The sequence below is a fragment of the Athene cunicularia genome, assembly GCF_003259725.1.
Source record: "Athene cunicularia isolate RWA chromosome 5 unlocalized genomic scaffold, athCun1 chr5_part3, whole genome shotgun sequence".
Lineage (NCBI taxonomy): Eukaryota > Metazoa > Chordata > Aves > Strigiformes > Strigidae > Athene > Athene cunicularia.
Window position 1 is genome coordinate 7,417,113 of NW_020799103.1, and position 16,870 is coordinate 7,433,982.

The 16,870-nt window shown below is 38.3% G+C and overlaps 1 protein-coding gene and 1 long non-coding RNA gene across 13 annotated transcripts in view; one reads left to right on the forward strand and one right to left on the reverse strand.

Annotated features, from left to right (window-relative positions):
• Positions 1–16,870, reverse strand: part of NAV2 (neuron navigator 2) — a 417,220-nt gene that overhangs the window by 114,263 nt on the left and 286,087 nt on the right. Inside the window, exon 1 of one of the 12 annotated variants that reach the window (XM_026850749.1) lies at positions 8,236–8,329. The exons of 10 other annotated variants lie outside the window; for them this stretch is intronic. In XM_026850749.1, the coding sequence (XP_026706550.1) occupies positions 8,236–8,266 (31 nt within the window). In that variant the 5' untranslated portion in view covers positions 8,267–8,329. Of the gene's footprint in view, positions 1–4,076; positions 4,241–8,235; positions 8,330–16,870 lie in introns of those variants that run through there. One more of the 12 variants, XM_026850751.1, reaches the window with a different exon arrangement.
• On the forward strand, positions 1,361–16,779 carry LOC113481269. The gene is made up of 2 exons (XR_003398640.1): positions 1,361–1,622; positions 15,880–16,779. It is a non-coding gene; the product is annotated as an uncharacterized LOC113481269 (long non-coding RNA).

Below are 16,870 nucleotides of genomic sequence, written 5' to 3' on the forward strand. Positions count from 1 at the left end.
TCACGTGGTTATGGACAAAGTGGGATAGCAGAAATTAATGATACTTTAAAAAATATTACTGAAGTCAGAAGATTTCCAGGACTCTTGTTATTAACTAATAACTATTATACTAGCCGGTTTGCTAGTCCTTTTCCTATGGCAAACTACCCACATGGAACTGGAAGGAAGCAAGAGCCAGATGACAGACACAGAAAGGAATTGTACTTCTTTTAAGCTAGTGCCAGTCTGCTGACTTCCAGGGCATTACTCCTGTTTTACTCTAGTACAGAAGGAAAAGCAAGCCACCGAATGTCCCAAACAGCAATGCCACCTGGTCCTCCAGGTGTCCTGCTCAAGCCTGCTAAACACAACCCGATGGGTTAAGGAGGACTGAAGAAGGAGATAGCGTGGGAGTCGCAGTGACCCCCAGCGCGAGGGGAAACGGTGTCCCACCATCACAGCACCCTGCCCACGGACACAAGAGAGGAAGGAAGGTCACAACTACATCAGAAGCTGCTGGCAATGTTATTCCCTCAGCTTTCAAAAGCTGTGCACCAACTGCTTTTTCCTTCATGCTTCTTACCGTACACTGCTGCTTTGTTATTATTTTTATTTCCTGAAGTCCTCCTACCCACCAAAATCTACTTCCCATTGCAACACTGCACCATCGTCCTTTTGGAAACTCAGAACAAGCAAGTCTTTGTCTCAGCCTGCCTTCCACAGAAGACACCCAGAAATGTACTGAAAGCTTCACTAAAATCCCAATTGTGCGTCATTTACAATTCATTTATATAGTTTCTTTTTTTTTTTTAAAAAAAAATTCCCTTCTCAATATTGGATATTTCTACAGAAACTGCAGTACTTTCAACACCAAGTTCCTAATCCAAATGCCTTCTGGCCTTATCATGCTAAACATATCTCGACACAAAGTGTACCTGTACCCATAAATCATCAGCGCTGCCTGTGATTCATGAACATGTCCAGGACAGATTTACAGCTGGGTCCAGGGATGAACGTAGTAATCAATATGGGCAAGGAATACTTTACCTTCTCAGAAAAAACTGATTGCAGGGAGTAACGGGACTGGGACAATTATAAGGGTGACAAATTGAAAATTACTGGTAAGGGATGTAAGTACAAAGTAGAAAAGCTGGCTGCACCCTTGGTTAGTACAACACATGCAGCAACACAAACCCAGCACAGGGTGAAACAGCGTTCAGCCTGAGCATGCAGCCAACTGAACAGACTTGGGAAAGAAATCTGCATTCTTCTCAAACAGGATCTTAATAACAGTTTGAAAAAAAAAATATACAGGCAATGCGGGTATCGGGGTGAACAAAGCCATCCTGCACCCACCAGAACTCAGAGGCTACGCAGCCTGTGCGTGAGCCGTGACCCGCTGCGGCACCCACCGGAGACAGGCGCTACCCGAGTACCAGGCTGTGGTCCACAACCTCACTGTAAGGTCTGACTCCAGCTCCAACACTGAGCGGGCTGTTAACACACTGCAGATCCGCTGGGGGAGCAGACACCGGAGCCAACCCACAGCACACCAGGGTTCTTACCAACTCTACAATGTTTTCCTGGAAGTGAATGGAAGGTGTTGGTTCACTTGGGATGGCAAATTCATCCTAACAGCCCAGGTGAGTGCCCTAGCCCATGGACTTCGGGGGAAAAGGCTTTGCCTGGATCAAGTTAAATAGCTTGTTTTCCAAATCCAAAAGCGTTGTTCAGAATTTATTTCCCAACAAAATCCAGAACTTTTTCTTTTCTCCTTCCCTTGAATGCTTCAGGATTTTTAAAATTTTTATTTAAAGTCTGTTCGGTCACTGACCAAAATATATTTTTTTTCCAGTTTGTTTGTTTTTAAACACAGCACTCGCTTTGTCCCCAACTCCCCCACATACACCCTCCTGTTTGGAACTTAACTGTGCTTCTGTTGCCAGCGGTGTAGGATGAGTACAATGTAACTCCATTTACACAGTTGCTCCTCATCTGCAGACATGTCAGAGAAATCAGAAGTAGGACAATACTGTGATGGTAACATTTTAAAAAATGAATATATTGGGATGTTAATGTATTTTTCAGAGTTTCTACCTCACATTTTCCAGAAATTAATTCTGTGAACTTTGGATGCTACACATCCAAAATGCATGAAAAATATTTACCAACTCTTACATGTTAAGCAGCTACACTATGGGAAAGGAAAGAAGGGATTTTATTACACAAGTACAACGGATTTTGATTCATACTCAGGGTCAAATTCAGCGAAACTGGAAATTCAAAGACCTCAAGTTTTTGTTACACTGCACCATGCAATGTTAATGCAAGAAATAAAAGGTTCATCATAAAACACATTCACGAAAAATGGCTTCAGCATAAGAAAACTTCAGGCTTTTTGAGATTCTCTGTTTCTTTCTTACAAACAAGTCTGCTGGCTCTTTTACTCCTCAGACCAATCTTGGTAAGCGAAAGGGGTTCTGCTGCCAGAATGGAGATTCAAATGCTAGGTTTCCTAATGAAGCAGTAACATCAATACGTGGATAACGCATCAGCATGCAAAGGGCAAAGTTTTATTCAGTGTAGCATAGGCCCTTCTTTCATGAAAAGGAGAGCAGGTTTCATGCATTCGATTAATAAGCTTATTATTTCCCATGTGTTCCTTTGTGAGGGAGATATTTTCTTTCTTCAGCAACCTGCATTAACTAAAACTGACTATAAAAGAAATGTTTTCAAACCCAAGCTACAGTCTACAATAAATAATGATCGCTTTCCTCTTTTCAAAGTCAAATCTTGGCTTGAAATCTATTTTGTTCCTAGCGTTCCTGTTAAAAAAGATGTTGGTGGTCTAGTTCCAATGCCAATACGCACTGTAGCATGGGTAAATCTGATTTCAGCTGCTCCTGCAAAGTCTTAACTGCATCTGCAAACCTATCCATTTGTGATGAAAAAAAGAGTCTGAAGGCTTATGATTTAATTCTTCCACTGAAGTCTTTGAGAGCTTACGTTATAATAAGGTCAGGAGAAAATATATGCAATTTCCCATCATTTGTCATCTTTGCTCTAAGCAAGTGGACTTTGATTTGTTATAACTGAAAACTTTCAAAACCAGTCATTATAAGCATGAAAGGCAACACAAAGACAAAGGATGTTCTCATAGTTACTTCTCCTTAGGAGGGTCAAGAACTTAACAGCATTTTTATTCATTTTCGAATGAACAAGCTGTCATTTTTTATTTCACAGCTATGGGAAAAATAAGAAGTTCTCATGAAGAGAAATATCTTTTAGTCCAGCCCATAGATTAGATAACCAAGTTAGAAGCATCCACAAGCAAATTCTAATTTAGGAAGTAAAAGCACATCTGCTCTATAACATTACAGTGTCAGAACTGCAGAAACCACTCTGGCAGTTTCATCATTTCCCATCTAGAGGAATAACTGGTGAATCTTGACCCTTCACATCCATCCACCAGAAGATTCTCCTTCAAAGCACTACAAGTAAGGGTCCTACAGAGAAAAGCTTTTTAGCCTATTATCTTCTTCAGTAATGATTTATCATGCTCAGCAAACCTCTGAAATATGGGAATGACTGCATTTCTGTCAGGAGATGGCTATAAAAATCAGAATCTTTCCGTAATCCAAACCACGAGCAGGTAGAGCAGAACATTCCCAACAAGAGCAACCTGGCACACAGCCCTTCCTCAAAATAAGCACAACTCCTCTGGCCCACAGAAGTTTCTATTTCAGCTGAAACGTTGTTGACCTGAGAGAAGTAGAGCTGGGTGGAAGGGACTGTCTAGTTACTGGCTTGGGGTGGGCAAGAGGTATGGCCTCCACCCACAAGATAGCCAAAGCTTTCTTTGTGTTGTCTCTTTTATTCCAGACCACAACAAAAAGCAAAAAACAACATTTTCTTAAAGCAGAGATTGCCAGATAGAGAAATTCTGCATAACCTGACAAAAGCCCAGATAGAAAACATTTTGCTTTGTTGAGAACAAAAACTTGCCCAAGCTGAGCAAAATTGGTTCCTTCAAATTTTTTCCACTGTCTTTCGCTTTAGGGGTGATTTAATTTATTGTAACATGAGACAAAAATTACCTTTATTCCTTGATATTTTTCTTTCCTTCCATCGTATCTACTTCTTCAATCCCAGTGTTGTAAACTCCGTAGCTTCGACAGCAGTTTCATGTACTCACAGAAATATGTTGTACCTCTGAAAACCCGTACTGAAGCCCGTGGATATGTCACTAACTCAGCCTCCACGTTTCTGTAAAGTTGCCTTCATTCACACAGAGCTCCAGTATACGAAACAACAGTTTTGCTGTTTACTTCGCCAAGACTCAGCATTTTTGCTGAGGTGAAGGGAAATAAAACTGGAGCACAGGCGATCCTTTTCTCATTGTCTTGACATAACTGACTAAGACACTTGAATTCCTTGTTGTTTTTGTTTAGTTACTGTAAAATTCAAAATGCTGTCCACATGACTGCCTGAGAAGGAGGTTGGAGGGACCTCTATCGACTACATACCGGTTAGATGGACATAAAAATAATGAAACCAAGTTTACTGTGCCATTCAAAACAAGTCGCACTCTCCATTTAATATTAGACAATTACCATTCTTGTTCAATACTCTCCATTTTCTTCTCATTATTTGTACAATCAAATCCCCCAAGATTCCTCATAACAGAGTTATTCAAAAGCATTAATGAATTCCAGGCAGGGAGCTGTTACGGAGTCTTTCATTTGATTTTATATATAGCCAGAGGGGACACTATGTACACTTAGCAGCCCTGATCTGACACATCTCTCCTACAGGTGGGTTATATGAAATAGGCCATACATGCATTAGTGGCCTGGGAATACTGTCCATTGTCTATTTTGACCATTAATAGTGGCTCAAAATCAGGGCTTGGAACGACCATGAAGGTAGAAACCAAGGCAGTTTCTTAACAGAAGGGACAGGCAATAGGAAAAATAACTGGGTAACTCCCACTGATCAGTCAATCCACATTTTAACTCAGAAATGTCTTACTCTTCTCACTGAGAAGTCATACATGTGCCCAACTGTACACCATAAAGTGGCGAATACCAAAGCACTCTCAAAGATGGATGTTCTGTGCTCAAACAGAGGAGTCCAAGCAAGCCATACAGAAATACCAACACTTTACCATCATCTATATTTACACCTATACATGAACATACATAAATACATTGAAATCTATAATATTTTTATATCAAAACCAGCTAACATGATACTATTTATACTGGGGTCTTCTTCATTTTCTCTCTCTGGTCAATGAAACTACTCTACAATCTGTAGCAGCAGATCTTTCAAACCAGGCCAATGTGCAAGTAATGACTGACTATTCATGACAGTAAGGAAGGGCTGGGCCATGGCTTTATGCACATCAACCACTTCAGAGATGGTGGCAGTTCTCTGGCACCAGACATGGATTCTGTAGGTATATTTGGTTGTGGATGAGGAAGAGGCAGAAGGCTCAGCAGAGCAGCCACAAATGGATGGCACCAGAGAGGCTGGACGATGCTCTTACCCAGGGAGAGGAGGCTTCTACAGGTGTGGTAGAAACATGCTGGCACTTACACAAGTCTGGGACATAGCACCACTGCTGTTTGCTTTCCTATGATTTAATAGGGAACTTTTGTTTCCATGGCTGTTCTGGCACGATTCACTCCGCAATAAATTTACAAGAAATTGTAAATATTTATTTTAAAAGGAAACATCTACGAAGTGTAAAGGCCATGAAATGCTGGGCCAGCTCTTCAGCTGGTATAAATTAACATGGTTCCACTGTCTCCAGTGCAGCTACACAGATGTAAACTGGGCAAGAAGTTGCTTCTCAAGGTTACATTTTACTTCACAGCTCACGTTTTTTATCCTCATGAACTGTACGGTTAAGAACATGTCATTGGCTAATTTTTAGTTTTGGTGTTTTTTTTAAAAAACCCTTTATTTAAATAAATTTTTGGCTTGTTTTAGATATTCCTAAAGTTTATACCAACTATGGCAAAGCTCTGTGGTCTTGTAAAGCTCCACTTCAGCTGCAATTAAGCCTTCAGCCAGCCTTTGTTTAGGCAAAAGAGAACATATTTTAAAATGCCAAATTCAGCCAGTTGAACAGTTGTAAAATTAAGCACAAATATGATTTACTGCATACTTGTATCTGGTACTATAAACGTGCCATATTGCTTGTTATATTCTGACAGTCTTTAAACTGTTTAATGGGCACACACCCAACATAAATATGTCACTAAGATGAGACAATCTTTCAAAAAATGTACTTGATTTGAAAAGTGAAAAGATACTATCAACACGCCAGCATATATATACCTATCTCAATTGCCCCAAAATTAGTATTTTGTTTGATGTTCTCATGAGGGTCACCTTATCACATAAGCCAGTAACCCCATGTCTGGGGAATACAGAGGCATTAATACATTTAGTAAACTGGAGACATAAACTGAGTCAATAAGATTACTGAAAAGTTCTGTGCTTAGAAAGGAGAAATTGAATGCCTAAATAGAAAAAGGTCAAACAATCAGCTATGAAACTATATTGCAGAAAAGAAATAGGAGTTACAGTAGACCACAACTGCACATCTCTTAAATGCGACATTAAGAAAAAACTAACATCATTCAGGAATGCATTATGAGTATCATATATAAGACACAGTATGTAATTATTCTGTCCTACTCAGCACTAGAATAAGGCATCAGGTGGAGCCCTGTGTCCAGCCCCTGCGCCCCTCTAAAAAAGAGGTCAGAAGAGATCATCAAGGCATAAAAGATTTATCACAATCTATGAGAAGGTTGAAATAGTAGAGACTGTTTAGTCTAGAAAAGAGAAGACTGAGGGGAGACAATGTAAGCCTTCAAATACATGAAGACTGTTCTAAGCAACACAGAGAACGAGGAAGAGTAATAATGTGCTTAATTTTTAGCCAAGCAGAATCCTGGTTTCATATATTTTTAAAAAAGCTAGCTTTAAGATCAAATGGACACTGGAAGGGATACACTTAACAAGATCACCAAGTCCTTGTCATGAGACATTTTAGAACAGACTAGCAAGTAACTCTCAGGTACAGGGACATTTGATTTTGCTTCAGAGTTGGAGCACAGATTCCCTTGGTTATCTACAGATGCAATTCTAGAAATATATCATGTACTCTGAAAATGTCATCATTTCAAACACAGTTCTTTAAATGGAGTTAAAACCAGAAGGCATATCTACACTGCAAAGTTATGACTCGAATTTGCATAAGGCTATCTATCAGAAGTAGTTGTAGGCTAAGGGACGAACAAAAACCTAGAGATTCTCCCAGGAAGAAAATACAAACCAAACCACCAAGTTCTTAGGATATCTTTCAGATTGTCCCACACTACTTCATTTCTGTCTCAGTTTTTTGGGGGGTTTTTTTGTTGGTTGTTTTTTTTTTTTCCACATCAAATTCATGGTCACTGTATTACATTCAAGGCAAAATAAATCTTATTGAACATTAGGTAAATAGCTTCAAAGTAAGTTATATTTAGAAAACTGGACAGGGTTATTCCAGCACCTCCTTTTTGGTAGTTCATACAGCAGAATGATAGAAAATACCAACTACTCGGGTTATGGATTTGTCTGGACTAATTATGCAAACTTAATTTATCATCAGTCTGACTTAAAAGGGAAAATGGTCAGTCAGTGAAAACAGAGAGCACCTCTCAACTGCCAGCAGAGGTGAGCTCAGAGGCAGCATCCTAAACACAAAGCAGAACATGCTGTTTGCATCATACCTGACCTAGATGAAACACTTGTACATTTTTAAAGGGTGGAATGACTGAAATGTATGAAATCATCATACTCTCATTTTGTTGAGTCAATTACATTTATTTCCCAGTGAAAATCTGAAAGCATGGGTTAATTGGTTTCAAATTTATAGACTTATGCCTCTTTAAAAGAATAAAACCTTTCCCACTTTTGCAGTCCTTTCAATCTTAGTGGCTTTTCCATAGTCTTATCAAGCCAACACTTCCAAAGTAGACTTTGGAATTAGATTTATTAGTTAGATTCATTCAATTTTCTAAAGAAAAAGAAAGCTAAAGAGAAAATTAAAGCTGAGATGGATACAGAACACAAGTGAAAGTAACTGCTCCAAAAAGTCAAATGAAGGAATTTTTTTCTAAATATACACAGACACAATTTTCAGTCATGAAGAAAGTTAAAACCACCAAAAAATAACAGTAATCTTTAACTTACTGCTATCTGCTGCATGAGCCAACTGTTTCATTCTATAAAATCACTTCCCAGCTTTCTGACATCCATACACTGTTCATCAATAAGGAGAGGAATCTTTCCATTTCAGGAACTCTGCTTATTTATCCTGGTCTCTAGTGAACTGTTAAATCATTCTGCCGGTCCTGGTTTCAAAAGGCTTCCTCACCCCATCGCTCCCCCTCCCGCTCTCAGCAGCCTCGCAGAGCTGGGCTCAGCGTTAGTCCACTGGCACAGTTAAACCCAATTTCAGTGATGATCTGGCAGTTTGTACAAAAAGGGTCAACGCCTTTTCAGTTCAACTGAAGTATAACAGGATCCTCAGTCCAAACCCACAGCAGCCTACACTGCCTGTAAAGGACAGTTGGGTTGAGATACCAGGCTTAATTTCACATTTCTGTCTTATTTAGCAACATGTCTGTGTGTCACTGATACTGCAGTGACCAACTCAACAGGGAGCACCAGAAAAACAGGGAGTACTCCCGGCTGCAAACTAAGTTTGTGGGTTTGCATTGACTCTCTCTTCTATAAGATACCATGAACCTGAAATACATCAGGACTATTTCGTCTTTGACTAGTAAAAAATGTCACTCAAAATGCTAAGACTTATTATGACAACTGTTATATATATAGGATGTATAAATAATTATAGTTGCTCTAATATATATATATCATATATCATATATATAAAATACATATCATATATTATATATCATACAGTATATATAATACATTATATATTATATAGTATATAGAGTATATATTATATATTTTAGAGCAACTGTTATTAATGTCAGTTTATTGTTGGTAGCTTCCATAAGAAGTACATCACAAGTGGTTTCAGATTGCTTTACAGACAGTCCCCACCCAGCTCTCTGCAAAGCACCCCTTTGTTACTTCCAGATAGTTTCTGAACGCGAATGGAATCAACCGCAGACCCTGATGAACCTCGGAAATTGGAGTTATTCAGCATGACACCAACAGAAAAATTTTCCTCAATGCTTAAAAAACAAGAAGTTGAACAGTTCAGGCTGTGCAGTAAGCTGCCTGGCAAGACCAAATCTAGAGGTCCCGCTTTTATTTTAACTCTTCCTACTGAGCTAAACAATCCTGTCTAATAAGTCCTCTAGCCTGATTACTAAAAAGGACAAAATCACAGAGGACAACTGCTATTTTAGACCCAAAGAGATTGATTTACTACCACTGGAGTGTTATTATTGTCTCCTACAGTTGAATGAAAATTGTAGATACAAATCAAGCTGGTATGAATTGGGGACAATAAAATTTGTTTAAATTTTTTTCTTCCAGAGAACAATAGTCATTTGAAATGAATTCACATCAGCCCAGTTTGGTCATTAATATGCCCAGCACTGAAATGTTCACACAGTAGCTGACAACTTGATCATCACCAAATGGAAACAGCCAGTGGGTTTGTTTGCTTTAAACATACCACTTGTTATCCCGATCATCTCAACCATTAAATATCGAAAGGAATGGCTTTTTCTGTGGCCAGGAAAAGGGGGAGGGCGAGGTGGCACTGAGCCCTGGAACAGGCTGGCCATATATATAGCTTCCACTTGGAAGAGACTGACTGTTCAGCCATCCCAGTAACCTGTTGCCAGCCCTAAGCCAAGCTGGCTCAATGCCACAGGAATTGAGTCCGATGTCTCAGCTCCCCTGCCAGAGCTGTCATGATAACTATCCCTATACCTGCAGCCAGAAAAAGCCTTCACTTTCATATTCGGGCTTCTACGCTGAATGCTACTATAGATGGGTAAAAAAACCCCAACGTTAACTCTCTATCAGGAATTTCTATCATGCTTTACAAGTCTCAAAGCTCTTTATTCACCACTCTAAGAAAAATCCTTATACTATTATTTGGCACAAAGACAAAAGCCTGGGTTTTGTCTCTGTTTATTATTATTAATTTATTTGGAGTGGAAAAACTGCATGAGGTTAAACAGAACATAAGAGTTCCAGTGAGGAAGCTTACGCAACATCACTTGATCATCCTGTACGTGGTACAGGAGCCAAACACAGTCATTCAGAACATCAGGTATTTTATCTGACTTTACGTGCAGCTACAGAAGAGGGCTTGTCCTTCATTTTCATGTTATGAAATGAAAGATTTTTCATTCAAGAAAACAACAAGGATCATCTGGGTTGGTCTTAAGGATAATATGGTTCAAAGAATGTCACTCATTTCTGAGCCTCATTAATTTCTGAGTCAAAACTGTAACTGTCTGAACATCAGCTCTAGGCAAATATTAAATTTTGACTCATGTCCGATTTAATCCCTTTCAATGACTAATCATCCTCATTCTTAAAATTTTTATCCAGTTTGTGGTCTGAATTGGACTAATTTTAAATTCCAAACAAATAGGTACTCATATACTATCTATTGAGGTAATAAAGAACCCTTATTACTATAAATGTCACTGTCTACAGGTATCTTGTAGACAACAAGGTAGTAATCTTTCTTTTCGACAGAGAACATAAACTAACCTTATAAATACTTAACTGCAAAGGAGTTTTTCCAAAGCTGTAATTATGCAGAGCTCTTCTCTATGTTTTATCAGCATCCATCTTTTTCAAAGCCCATTGGAATACTGCTGGAAACTTTAGTCTTCGAGATACAGCCCACAAAACCTCTGAGTTTTGATCTCGCTATGCACATCTCACCTTGCACCTCACAGGGATGAGAGGGGTTTTTTTTCTATTTCTAAAGTAGTATTTTAAAATTGAATCTGAGCATTTGATATAACCCAAATCTGCTCCTTTTAAATGACCTTTAATGACGCTGAACTCAAGACAAGCTCAGTATCACACAGCACCAAGCCATAAGAGTGTATTCCCATGAGCTTTTTGTATCAGTGCAGGTTTTAATATGAAAAATTTGAGTCATGAGGAGAAGACAGTTCAATTGGTTTGGTTTCAGATTTAGGATTTTCTACTCTTTACACAAGAGGACATTTAAAATAAATGAATAAATATGGATTTCACAGTGCAGTTGACACGAAAAACTACGTTTTGCATCAACATCAGTAAAATAAGAGATTACCTTGTAAACGAACTCCGGACAGCTACTTTTTTTTTTTTTTTTTTTTTTTTTTTTTTTTTTTTTTTTTTAATTTTAAATAGATGTCTGCTAGTTCAGACAACAGGAACATAAAATCACACCAGAGAATTCCCCAATGACCTGCTGAGCAGTGCACCTCCAGGAGTAAGTACCACATGGATTCATATAATGTCTAGTTGTGAAAATCTCATTGCAGCTATATAGATTTAACTTTTAAGAGTTGTTCCTACTAAAGCCATGACAAGGTATGCCATGCCCTCTTGAACTGTGACAGTAAATATAACTGCCTACATATAAAATGCACAAATTTGGCATATATAACCATACACCAATAAAACAGATTTGCTCAGCAGAGTTGAGGTTATATTTTCTTGCTAACTTTTTATTAACTTGGTAGCTCAGTCCTATTCTGATAACACAAAGTTAAAAAATTATAGGAAAGGAATTCCATAACTGCCCTTTGAAATACCGTAGTGTCTCTTCCTAACTTGTTTATACTTATTAAAAAATTTAAAGGAAATAATATTTAAAGCTTTCAAAAATGTGGTAATTTTATACCTGCCAGAGCTCAGAGCTAGACTCAAGTAATATTAGTCCCTTAGTGGTGGCTTCATACAGGGCTGATCCATGCAAAACTGTCATTGCCATGAGACCCTGTCTCTTTGGGATCTGCAGGTCCCTGTACTTCCCTCTGTCTCTCTGCCACCCTCTGTACTGGAAGTAATTTAGCTGTGTCAGCAGAGTAAATATGTCTGTAATGGGTATAATGTAGACTGGTTTGATTATCACTGCATCACACTGCAATACACACAGCTTTGCATGACAACAGACCCCAACTGAGCATCAGCACAGAAGAAAGGAAAACTTGGAACATATTTAATTCTTAACAGGCAGAACTATGAGTCCTGAAGCAAACTTCACTTTTGCTCTGCCTTTATTTTCCCTCCAGAGTCCCTGGAATAAATCACTGATAACTGTTTAGTCAGTGTCCAGTGTACTTTTAACGTTCTAAGAAACTAACCATACATTTAAATTGTAGAAATCATAGGATAATCCAGGAAGAAACCTCTGGAGATCATTCCTTCCAGACTTCGCTTGGAAGCAGGGCCATAGATGAGGTCATCCAGGGCTCTGTCAAGGCAAGTCCTGAGCACCTCCAGCAAGGGAGATTCCACCACTGTGGACAAAATTCTCCAATGTTTAATTGTTCTTGTAGCAAAGAATTTTATTCTTATTGCCAGACAGAAACTCCCCTAAAGGAACTTGTGCCCATTGCCTCTTGTCCTGTCACCATGCATCATTGTGAATACAGTGACTACCCTTTACATATTAAAAGACAGTGATCAAATATACACTGCGTTCTAAATCAAAAGGGTTTGCCCCAAATTTAAAAGAAATAAAACAAAAGGAACATCAACCAGAGGGGCACATGTTTTTTTCACTCTCCTGCCCCTACAGTATATCCATACCTGAAAATCAAGACACACAGAGCTCAGATTATAGCTGAGTCAGCGTGATCTGGTTTCAGAACCCTCTAATGAGACTGGAACCAAGTAAGTCTGCAAGAACATTGCTATTAAAGCAGTTATTCACTTAATCTGAGTGCATGAATCTGTATGGATATTTCTTTTTTCTTCTTTTTTCTAATACTACCTATTTAAGGGAAACCTGACACTATTAGCACTGCCTTCTTCATAAATCTTAATGATAAACATTTCCTCTGATCTCATGGGGAAATGGTCAAAGCCTGGTAGTGCTTTTTTCCTATTGACATTTTACTTAACATTCAATCCAAAGGCAAAGTGCCATTTTTCCCACAGACTTCTACCGCCCTCTGTAGGATTATTTTAAATAAAATATTAGGAACAAAGTCAAAGAAAAAAAATAAAAAGAAAGCATTTAAGTGTAACATTACTATATCACTTTATAAACATACTAGAGATGGTGATGCTTCCTACAGCTTCATAAGTTCAGGAATTTTACAGGCTGTGGATCCAAATCAGGAAGTAATAAACAGAATATTCCCATACAATGTTACCAGACTTTTGAGACTGCAAAATGAAAAAGGAACGCCTGAAGTTCAATGAAGACAGTAGATATATGAGGGTGTTCAGAGCTAGTCACAAATACCCACCATTTCTCAGAACTGCAGACTGCTTTCAAAGCATGTCTTGAAAGACTCTCCACTGGGTGTAGCTAAGCAAAACACTCAACTAAATTAGTGAGAAAATCTACTGTATCAACGTCTTTACTGAAGTTGCATGCTTCAATATTTAAGTTTCATTCGTTACACTACCTAGGACACAGTTCTGCTCCTTCTTGCCACAGACAAAAAAATTACGATTTCTTTATTCTAAACTGCACATGCAAATAAAATTTTGGCTATTTTTTATTTGACAATCATATTGCACAACTGGAAGGTCATGGTAATGTGGAGCCTCAAGGTAACTGATAACTAATAATTTCAATACAGGCACAGAAATGTAAAGCTCATTTCCCCCTTTACATTCCATAGAAATGGTTTTGATAATTTAGATGACTTCTGTAGTGACCTTGAGAGTGGCTGATGCTTTGCATTCTATAGTACGCTTCTGGTACCAAAGGATATTAAAGGACAAGAAAGTAAATCAAAGGTATACTTACATATGCATGGACTAAATAACTGACAATTCAGAAGCAAATTAAAAGGCTCTGATTATATGAAGGGATTATGATGACACACAAAAAAAATCACAAGCCTGAGTGGCTCATTATTTCTCTACAATCTAAAAATGCAATTAGACTTCAATTGCATTTTTCTTAAGAAAAAAAAAGCCTGTAACAGTAATTACACACATTAAAATACCCTGCCTAGAATGTTACTGCATTATAAATGTCTAATCGCTGTGACAATAAATAAAAAGAAGTACCACAGTGTGTAACCATTCCAGCACGTGAGGAATGAGGGCAACGGAATCCCTTTAAGTTTGAAGGGAATTCTGCATCTAAACTGTGGGGCTAACTCCAAAAAGCAAGTTAAACCTATCACGTCCTAACCTTAAAGAAGGTGCCCACAGGACTGAAGTAGGTGTCTACGTGATCCCTACTAGAAAAGGCATATCTCTTCTCCACATCTTGAAACTGGTTTCAGACAGCATGTGAAGATGAGAAGACTGAGAAAGCAAAATAAAATAGCGAAGACACAACCTAAGCTGTGGGGAAGTGAGATTTGTATCTCTTTATGTGTTTGCTAAGAGTACAGATGTATCTCACAACAAACACGCACGTACATTCAAGAATCTCTTATTTTTATACAACAGTGTAACTGTTTTCGATGTTATGTAAATCCTTTCCCCAAGATTTCTAGGAAACCAGTGGCCTCATCATTAAATGATTAATGGAATCTTTCAAAAAAATCTAGGTTATTTATTTTCCAGCAGCTAGTTATTCCTCCATGCTCCATTTACTGTCCTTTTCATTTCTGATGTATTCTGTTTCAATTAATGTACTTTCATTGCCACAAGACACAGACGATTGACTAACAAGACAATTCACATTCGGAGGGAAAGGCCACAGATTAATAAAAAGCTGAAAATTACAACCTACTTTGTAAGAAATTAGTCAAACAGAAGACACTGAAAGCTACCTTCTATCACAAAGTAACCACTCAGGCCAAAACAGTCTGCTGAAACAGGAAGATTTCTCTTTCTCCCACTTCCTTTGCCAGAAATAGGCAACATAGCTAATACTGGGTAAAGAGATGAAAACTTACCAACACTAGCACACAACATGGTCATGTAGGTCTCATTTCCTTAGGCAAAATACAGGATATGGGTCAGAAAACTTGAATTGTCTTCGTATTCTGACAATAAACTTTGTCTGGCAACGTTACAATTAACTTAAAATAAGCCAAAAATTTGTCAGACCAACTACTTTTGTTTCTCATGGATGCAGACCAACTTTGTGTCATGATTATGTTTTTAAGTAAAGTTCAAGTTCAACTTACATAAGCCCTCTTTTTTTTTTTTTTTTTTGAAGAGTAAAACCAGTACTTTACTTTCCTTATTTAGTAATCTTAGTAAACTGAGAAAAAGGCATGATAGTTCAGGTTGTCTCTTCAACGCAACCTACCAGCACACAACCCATGGGCAGGTAGGGATCATCTAGACAACCAAGGTATGCTTCAGGACAAGACATCCCACACTGCATCGCCCCAGTCCAGCAGTTATGGGAGATAAGCAAAAGAGGAGAGTTATTAACAAGGAGGAGACAGAAGGAGACGGGGGGAAATATTACACAGCAAAACAAGGTTTCAACAGTTCTAGCTCATGCCATAACTTGTCAGCTTGTTTTTTTAACTGAAAGACAGATCTAATTCAGATTTAGAGATGACTATTGCATGCTGATGTTACAGTTAAATCATTACCGTTCACATAGTGTACCTTCTAAAATAGTAATCATGGATTTACCAAGGTAGAATGTTGCTAATCTATTAGTATGTTATGTTAATACATTATATCATCATAACAATTATATTATTCAGCTGTGAATTTAATTTTCTTCTTATACAGGGTCTGATCAGGGTGATTCAGAATGTCCCTGGAGGATGCTTCAGACCCTCCACTGCCATCGTCACAATATGAGATTTGGGCTGTAATGGCTACACAGGGTAACACTCCAAAATCTAATGACATGCAGTCATAGGACAACAGTTTCTAGAGGAGGAAAAACACAATTTCCTGAAAAGAAACAAACACAAAAACCACAGGCAAATTGAAGCAGACCAATGCTTTTCCCTCAAGCAAAATCCTCATTACTGCTAACAGAAGTTATGCACAGACAAGATGGAGACTTGAGCCTAAAGGGTGCGACTGCCAAGTCACTGCAAGAAGATTGCACTGAAATCCAATGTTGATCTATCTTTGTAAGCGCAGTGACTGTGTTAGGGATACAGAATTAGCTCCCAGCCTACGCCAACAAGTTGACTGCATCAGACTAATTTGCTGAGTTCTCACCAGCCACATCCCCCAGAACTCCATGGTGAATGCTGCATTACAGAGCTCAGAGCTACAAACTCAAGCTAATGAATGCTGTCAGATAACTAGCTTAGTGAAGGGACACAAAGTCAGTAAATGTCATTCAAAAAAGCACCATTTCAGACAGAATACAGTACTTGGCATTTCTGATGCAATCCCAAAGACAGAGCTTCACTGCAAATTTATAAAACTAGAACATGTTCCTGCCTTCAAACCCTACACCTCACGATCCTTGAAATTAGATTTAAATCATATACTTTTGTACCTTAAAGGATCTTCCATAACAGTGGAGGAAAGGAAAGCAAATGGTACTATTCATCATATAAAATCACTGAAGAAATCTTTAGTGGTCATTTTCCTCTCCTGCCAAACTATTCATCAAAATGTCTTATTTTTTGATTAATTCACTCCCCCTCATCTGTGTTTGAAGCAAAACTAAAAAAACATGTTTCACCAGTGCCAGTTTTTCTTGAAGTTATTTTTTGCATGTACTTTCAGGACAGCAAGTCACAGCTTCAGTTATATT